Below are 8,782 nucleotides of genomic sequence, written 5' to 3'. Positions count from 1 at the left end.
TAACCTCCGCCCACAAGAATACACAAAAAAGGGGGCGTGGTCTTGTTGTGCTCGCACAGAGAAGAAGGAAGAGTTGCGTTTATCGCCATGTCGTCGAAGCGCTGTTATTTTCATCTCAGAGTCCAAAAATCTTTGTTTGGGCTTCCCAGGGATACTGTACTTAGAGGTCAATGGTTACAATTTATGTTTAACTGGGTTTCCCATGTGCAGCACATTTTGCTGAGGACAGTTTGCTCAATCTCAATCAGTTTAATGCTGGATTCGCACAAAGATTATTCTTGTAAAATGGAGCTGTTCCCTCTTTGTCTGGAGAAGGCGTTGTTTATGGACAACAACTGGTAAGTGTATTTTATTATTTAAGTTGGCGCGTTTAAGTTTCTGTAACTCATTACACAAAGGACAACAATGTTTAGCTTTGTGAAACTAGATGGTAGTGATGTGCAAAAAATCAAATGTGATTTTCGTGCACATCTCATCAGTAAAGGCGCTCCTGTGATTCGTAGTACATCTCCAACACGTGCGTTCAGATCAGGATTGCCAGGTTATCAAAACAAATCCTGCCCACTTGCTTTTCAAAACTACTCCAAAACTAGCCCAATCGCGTTTCCAGGAGGGCAGCGTGTGCTCAGCTGCTGTCGAATCACAACACAGGAACAGCTGGCACAATCAGAACTCGTTATGTATATCTGAAGGAGGGACTTCATAGAACAAGAAAGTCATCAGCCTGTTTTTATGACAGTTAAAACAGCGGTATACAGGTTAATTGTGTGAAAATATACAGAAAAGTTAATTGTGTTTTTTACACGCGAAACATGAACACGTTATATTGCACACTGTAACCACAATCAAAGCTTTAAAAAAAAACAACAACGAAAAACGTGACCTTTAAGAATATTGTTTTCATAATGAGTACTTTTATTAAAAGTGCACTTCTTTTTCCCAAGGGTTTTTAAGTTATTTTGAATAGAAGTGTCAGATAATGTAAATTATCATGTAAATGTACGTGCAAATGATCTAATCAAAAAGAGCAACAGTCACTTCATAATCTTTATTCACTATGTAGATAATTTGGTCAGGTATCAAAAGATAATCTGTTCAGGAATCAAAATAAATTCAAAGAAACTTACGAAAATTATGAAGAACTCATTCTGTGATCTGTAGATAATGATACTTAGGATAGTTCGATACAGGATAATGGCTATTAGGAATATCAAAACAATGGCAATCTGCAAGCACAAAGAATAATATTGAGTCATTGAACGTTTTGGGATTACTAAAGATTTCCCAACAGATGTGAGATGGAAATCCATTGACTAACCATTAGAATGATGACCATATTACCAGTTAGAGTACGACTCAGTCGTTGACTCTCTGGGAAATAGGGTTCTTCAGCCCCAGTCACAGGATTACGAACCGTCATGGGTGCCAATGCTGTGAATTCTGGTCTTGGCCTCTCCTAACATCGGAATGGAAATATTATGGAAAGCAAGAGAGGTAAAGCATTTTTTTTTGAGGACTAGTTAATATTGAAGGTTAAGACACCCTGTAACTAATTTAATCACCTCTATTTCTTCAAATTCGAAGCAGTCCCATCGGTGGGACAGTATGGAGCATGTGCGTTTCCAGTACTCCAGGAAGGTGACGGCCCACAGAGACATGAATATACTGAAGAACACAGTTCCTCCATTGTCAAATAGTAAGCCTGCCTATTGAAAATGGATGAACAAGTCTTTTGAGAACAAAATGTGATAGCTAATTCACAGAGAATGTTATTTTTGGCTTTATACCAAAATGCTGTACATAATTTAAAAACTTGTAGAAAAGTCACCTTATAAGTATAGCAGATGCTGGAGAGATTCCAGTAGCTGCAGATGTGGCATAGTGGACACATGACAAATGCGCCTCCACTGGAGCAAAGTTCTTCTCTGTGGGGTCAAAGGTCACGATCAGCGCTGGATCATCAACATTATGCCATTATTAACAAGACTGTGATAATACTCACGCTGCCACATCAGTGATCATCAGCCAGATGCCAAATAGAAAAATAATAAAACCCACTACTGCTGCTGGTAATAACCAGCCTGTGTAGAAACCTACAGAAATAAGGAAATAAGAAATACGGACAGAAAGCTAGTCACAGCCTGTTATGATAGAAACAGTTTAAGTTAAGATTTCTGGTGCATTTTTATTTCATTTTTTCTTATTATTAAGTATTCCTAATCAGTATTAACAAAATCATTAATGGTAACACTTTGCAATAGAGTGTCATTACTTAACTTTAGTTACTGCATTAACTAGCATTAACTAACAATTTGCAACATATGTATTACTGTATTTATTGATCTTTGTTCATTTTAGTTAATTAAAAAACAACTGACCATTGTTAGTTCAAGTTAGCTCAAGTACATAAAACAATATTAACAGATTAACATGAACTAAAAATGATAAATGCTTAATAGGTATGTTAATTAATGTAGTTAACTTATGTTTACAAATGGAACACAATTATAAAATTCACCATATTAACTAACATAAATTTGGTTGAATTACTCAATAATAATAATAATAATAATAATAATAATAATAATAATAATAATAATAATAATATATATATATATATATATATATATATATATATATATATATATATATATATATATATCAATCATACATACAGGTGCTGGTCATATAATTACAATATCATCAAAAAGTAGATTTCATTAATTCCATTCAAAAAGTGAAACTTGTATATTATATTCATTAATTACACACAGACTGATATATATCCAGAGACAGTTTATAAGAGACATGTCACTTCCTCAATCCTCAATACAACTATATAAGGAAAACCCATAATGGCAAAGATGGCGGTTGTGTGCACATGTTTCGCCCCTCCCGCTGGAAAGCCAATCATCTGCTTTTAACAGTCAAGCCGGGAAACATTTAAGCCTATCGTTTGGCTCCACTGATGTATGCGCACAGTTGAGGAACCCTTGCGCATGTGTAGTAAAGGTATATCCTGTGGGGAAAAAGGCATTTTAAACCTTATTTTGGGGCAAAGTCATACATTTTTTTCATCGATTTTTATCATATTTCACTGCTGTTTCTATACATGCTATTTTTATGTCCCGGTGACCAGTGAAAGTGCAGTTCTGACTCTCTGCCCATTCATTTTCAGAAAACACAGTGGACCAAAACCAGCAGATGACATGGCACCTCAAACTATCATTGACTGTGGAAACTTTACTCTGGACCTCAAGCAACGTGGATTCTGTGCCTCTCCTCTCTTCCTCCAGACTGATATCCAAAGGAAATGCAAAATTTACTTTCATCAGAGCACATAACTGTGGACCACTCAGCACCAGTCCAGTCCTTTTTGACTTTAGATGCTTCTGATGCTGTCTGTTGTTCAAGAGTGTCTTGATACAAGAAATGCGAAGCTGAAACCCATGTCTTGCATACGTCTGTGTGTAGTGGTTCTTGAAGCACTGACTCCAGCTGCAGTCCACTCTTTGTGAATCTCCCCCACATTTTTGAATGGGTTTTGTTTCACAATCCTCTCCAGGGTGCGGTTATCCCTATTGCTTGTACACTTTTTTTCTATCAGATCTTTTCCTTCCCTTCTCCTCTCTATTAATGTGCTTGGACACAGAGCTCTGTGAACAGTCAGCCTCTTTTGCAATGACCTTTTGTGTCTTTCCCTCCTTATGCAAGGTTTCAATGGTCGTCTTTTGGACAACTGTCAACTCAGCAGTCTTCCCCATGATTGTGTAGCCTACAGAACTAGACTGAGAGACCATTTAAAGCCCTTTGCAGGTGTTTTGATTTAATTAGCTGATTAGAGTGTGGCACCAGGTGTCTTCCATATTCAACCTTTTCACAATAGTCTAATTTTCTGAGATACTGATTTTGGGATTTTCTTTAATTGTCAGTTATAATCATTCAAATTAAAAGAAATAAACATTTGAAATATAGCAGTCTGTGTCGTGTGTAATGAATAAATATAATATACAAGTTTCACTTTTTGAATGGAATTAGTGAAATCAACTTATTGATGCTATATGTCCAGCACCTGTGTGTGTGTGTATACAGTATATATATATATATATATATATATATATATATATATATATATATATATATATATATATATATGAATTATTATTTTTATTATAAAAATATGATAGATACAGTTGTTGTTTTTTTGTTCTGGTATAAACATTTGTAGGTTCAGTCATACCTAACCATGCAAAGTAGAGAGCTATCTTTTCGCCAAAGTATTCACGAATGTGATCCAGAGGTTGGTACTTCCTCCAGCAAGCCCAGCGAGCCCAGTAGTGATGCAGGATCTGTCTCATGTTGAGAGACTGTGGATCTACTGGAGTCTCTGGCATCTCAAATGGACCCTAATGAGAAGAACACAAATCATTGCCTGTTCAAAATCAACACGATATAGTGCTTGCATAGATTAAGGAAATATTATAAAGACTTCGTGTGTGTGTGTGTGTGTGTGTGTGTGTGTACGTGAGTGTGTGTGAAATGTTGAAGAACATCCATTAAGAATGAAAGAACATGCATAAAAAAGGTCAGTTTTGATTTCATGATTGAAAAATAATTAGTGCTACAAATGTAAACAAAGAAATAAATATGTGCATAATTAGTGTGTTTAAGTAATATTCTGATATCATGTAGAAGACTACGGTACCTCATGTAAGGGAAAAGCAGCAGTGAGAACGTGCTCACTAACCAGTCTGCCAATGCCAACCTCCCCTCTCTTCAACGATCCATATGGAGTCCTGGCTAATATCTCATACAGCTTTAGAACAAGAACAGAGATATTACAGAAAATTGACAGACCAGTGTGACCAGTGTTACAGAAAGTGAAAAATTATGTTTGTCCATTGTACAGTCATTGTACACACTACTCATTTTTTTAAATAAATGAATCTTGAGTGACAAATATGCAAATATGCTTGCAAAAGTTTCTTTGGCTTTGGTAACTGAAAACTTTCATGCAATGCTGAATCCACAGGTGTCAGTATAAAGCTCAATCATGTCGTATCGCTTAGCAAACAAACAAAACAAAAAAACCTCTCAAAACTCACTATCTGATGCCTCTGTGTGGTCTTGAAAAAGGTATCCTTGTTTTCATGACCAAGAAACCTAAAAGCAGCATTAAAGATTAGAGTAAGATCATGTATTCTATTAATCACTCTCTTTGCACACTCTTTATAACAGTATATACAATAAAACATACAAAAATACAAAAACATTCATTAGTTAACATTGGTTAACTACCTTAGTTAAAAATAACTAATGGAACCTTATTGTAAAGCATTTCACAAGTGATATTTATTCATGAGACCGCACATCTCATATCTGAGCTCTTCCCAAAACAATTACACTAATTTCTTAAAATAACTTCATTAGGGTAAACTTGTTGCTTGTGTTGAAAATGATGCTATATTATATGAATTATATTTTAACCAATAATATATCATCTTTATATAACCAAATTAAATTACACAAGTTGTTTGTAGGTGTGTGTGAGTAAATAAATGGGTCATTTGGCACAGCAAGAACTTTGTGTAAGTGTGTGTTTGGAGTGTGTGATGTGTTAGTCTTTAAGGAGGTGCTGACTCTGCAAACACTAAACTGTATGAACTGTGTGCTGCATGACAGGCTCAGATCCTCTTTGTTAGGCACGCAGGGTTTGGATACATGTTTACTGGTTTACTGTTTTTAAGCTCACTTATTTTATTCACAAACCCTCAACTTGGTAAAACTGTGTGAGGTGCATATTCTTGAAGTAGGGCTGTCAATAGTTATGTTTCCATCCACACATTTTGATGCAAATTTTGGGACTACTGCATAAAAAAAACTTTGGTCACAAATGCAAAAATAAAAAATACAAATAATAATAATTTTGTACAATACATTTACAAATGTATGTGCTCAGCTGAGGTGGATTATTTATTTATTTATTTATTTATTCTGTAATGAAATCACATTTACTGAATACATTCCTGGATTCACAATCTTATTATGTAAGAAAAAAAATCCACATGCTACCCATTTTGAGCCAACTTTTCATTATTTTATCATTGATACTTGGTGCCAGATTTTACTCTCTTAAACACATGGGATAGAAACTTGCTTATTTTCAAATGTTTTATGCAATATCCAAATTTTTCCAAAGATTAATTCACAAACATTGGATGGAAACATGGCTAATGTTAATTTGATGACCAGCAGGCTTCTTGGATCAGTACCTCTCTAGTTTATTGGTGTGGAACTGGCAGGTGTAGTAGTCCGGCGGAAGGTTAGGCACATCTTGTGCCATTATGTTCGGGATGTGCAGTTTTTCTAGGATCTTCTCAGACCAGTTTGATATCGGAGTAGTCACAACCTGAAAACACCCGACAGAGCAGAACAGTAAGTTATACTTGAGTGTATCATTTACTTTTTGATTTAAAAGATCAGGTATGATTTACCTGTAATGGCACTCGAAGGCTGATCTCCTCTGCATAATAACACAGAACATTCCAGGGCGCACTCAGAAGGACGTAAGTTGTCTTAGTTTTTTCCTGCAAAACCTCTTTCTGAGACACATTCACAGCAGGAGAAAAAAAATGACATTAGAACAGGGGATCTGGCCCTCGAGGTCCGCTTTCCTGCAGAGTTTAGCTCCAAACTTGATCAAACACAACTGAACAAGCTCATCAAGTCTTCAGGATCACTAGAAAGTTACAGCAGGTGAGTTTGAGCAGGTTTGGAGCTAAACTGCAGGAAAGTGGACCTCGAGACACAGAGACAGTTTGGTTTGGGACACCTAATAAGATCTGATTTTGGTTATTTAAAAGGGCACTTAGGTGTTGATCCTTCTTTAAAGATGTTGAAGCATCCTTAAAGAAAATGTTTTAACTCTAGAGCATGCTATGAATAAATCAGTATTGCCAAGTCTGTGGTTTTCCAGCATTATTGGTCTACTTTATCACTGTTGCCGCCGATTGTTTTTCATGTCAGTGAGTTAAAGCGACCACGATAACATGATATGTACCCCCAGGAATGAGATTTTTTATAGAGAGCCCCTCTCGAAATGCGATTGGGCTAGTTTAGGGTAGTTTTGAGTAGCAATTGGGCGGGTTCTGTTTTGAAAACCTAGCAACCCTGGCATAAATATTCATCAGAATGTGGCAATTTTGAGTAGTATTAATTACTGTTAATCTTAAATTAGTTTTAGTTGTTTAGTATTTAGGACTGCCAGCCCAGGCTAAACAGATGCATTTATGTGTTGTCAGACAGTGTGGAAGGTGTTCAGAAGTGTTGTGGAAAAGTAATAAAAAAACTAATGCTGTATAACCAATGTCTTGAATCTCCAGCCATGTATGCAGGAATATTCCAATGCCTGGCCTTGTGAAAAAGAAGTGCACTTAAATGTATTGAATGTGCACTTGTAAAGTATAGTTTTTAAAAACTGCAGATAACATTAATGAAATAAATGACTTCATGACAGTTTCTTGACACACTTAAGAAAACTTTTAAAAAGTGCACATTGTAATAAAGCCTTGCTTACTTTAAAGTACATTTTAAATCATTATGTTTTCCAAACACATTACATTCAGTTTGAGCTTAAGTATATGCTTTTATATTATGCCTATTTCCATAATAAGTACACTTCTTTTTCACAAGGCTGTATAGGACTGTGGCTGGAACCCAAATCTAGAACTCGATGCACATGATGTATGTAGTACATGTAAATGTAATGGCATTACCTACCGTCTCCTGATGAAGGCCGGCAGTCTGGAGTCTGGAAAGAAACTCTGCCCTCCACTTCCTGTGAGTGTCACGAGAGGAACCGGACGATACTTCATCTGATTCTGCAAACTTCAGGGGGTTTACAGATTCCTCCCACACCAAGACAAAATCTGACCACACATTCACAACGATGTCTTCATGTTGATCAAATTAATTGAAAATAAAAATATTCAGACATATTCAGAAATAACTATTTATCAGACATTGATAGACAAATGAATGGGAAATGTTGTTATTAGAGAATTTCTTTGTCAAAATTCAAGTCTTTTGATTGCTGTGTTTGTCTGCCCAGTCCTCACCGATCCGGGTGACCCCATCACTGAACACGTTCTTGTTTTCCTGAGGTGCTGCACTCATCTGTGAGTAACATGCAGACATATCCATTATCAATATGTTTATGAAGAACTGATATTCATATAGAAAATTCGTAGGAAAACCTGTAATGTATGTCTATCATAGATATTAATGGTGAGAGGTGAGGAAATTTGGCATGTTTTCATACATTGTTAACTGCTAATTAGCTTCCTCTCTTTGTGACCACTGATGATTTTTGTAAACCTGCACTTATTTAAACACACACACACACACAGATGGTTGTGGTACCTCCATGCTCCCGTAGGCTTTTTCAGGATGGTCCGAGAGGGTGATAAGCGTGGAGATGTCCTCCACTAAATTCTTCTTCCTTTTCATCTTTATCCCGAAATAGCTAGTTCACCTGTGTGTTTTCTGACCACCAATCTGAAAATCCTCTGCACGTCTTTAAAACATGATATTATATGTTATTGTTTTGTAATAAAGCACCATAAAAAAAAATCTGCCATGTACAATATCAGTAAAAAGTTTTAAATATATATTTTTTAAATATCATTTAAATGTCTTACTGTGCCTTTTTAATGCCTCTACTGAACAAAAATACTCATATCTTCTTTAAAAAGAAATTTTGGTAATGCCAGAACTTGCGACC

At 35.9% G+C, this 8,782-nt stretch overlaps 1 protein-coding gene across 1 annotated transcript; it reads right to left on the bottom strand.

The window, feature by feature from the left end:
- Window positions 1-1,052: 1,052 nt before the first annotated feature.
- LOC127958650 (anoctamin-7-like) lies at window positions 1,053-8,547 on the bottom strand. The gene is made up of 13 exons (XM_052557565.1): window positions 8,422-8,547; window positions 8,118-8,175; window positions 7,780-7,928; window positions 6,495-6,602; window positions 6,273-6,409; window positions 5,106-5,163; window positions 4,706-4,816; window positions 4,241-4,406; window positions 2,003-2,093; window positions 1,829-1,925; window positions 1,563-1,706; window positions 1,319-1,456; window positions 1,053-1,226 (listed from the first exon to the last, which is right to left on the bottom strand). The coding sequence occupies exons 1-13, from the start codon at window positions 8,506-8,508 to the stop codon at window positions 1,080-1,082; spliced, it is 1,491 nt and encodes a 496-aa protein (XP_052413525.1). The 5' UTR covers window positions 8,509-8,547; the 3' UTR covers window positions 1,053-1,079.
- Window positions 8,548-8,782: the final 235 nt, after the last annotated feature.

This window comes from Carassius gibelio, chromosome B5, assembly GCF_023724105.1.
Source record: "Carassius gibelio isolate Cgi1373 ecotype wild population from Czech Republic chromosome B5, carGib1.2-hapl.c, whole genome shotgun sequence".
In the NCBI taxonomy this organism is placed as follows: domain Eukaryota; kingdom Metazoa; phylum Chordata; class Actinopteri; order Cypriniformes; family Cyprinidae; genus Carassius; species Carassius gibelio.
This window is presented reverse-complemented; position numbering and strand designations above follow the sequence as displayed.

Excerpts from the sequence above, each read along its gene's own strand:
- LOC127958650 (XM_052557565.1), bottom strand. The coding sequence starts at position 8,508 with ATGAAAAGGAAGAAGAATTTAGTGGAGGACATCTCCACGCTTATCACC. Across the intron at positions 1,926-2,002 it reads ATGATCACTGATGTGGCAGC|AGAAGAACTTTGCTCCAGTG; the intron begins GTGAGTATTATC and ends TTGACCCCACAG. Across the intron at positions 1,707-1,828 it reads GCATCTGCTATACTTATAAG|GCAGGCTTACTATTTGACAA; the intron begins GTGACTTTTCTA and ends CATTTTCAATAG.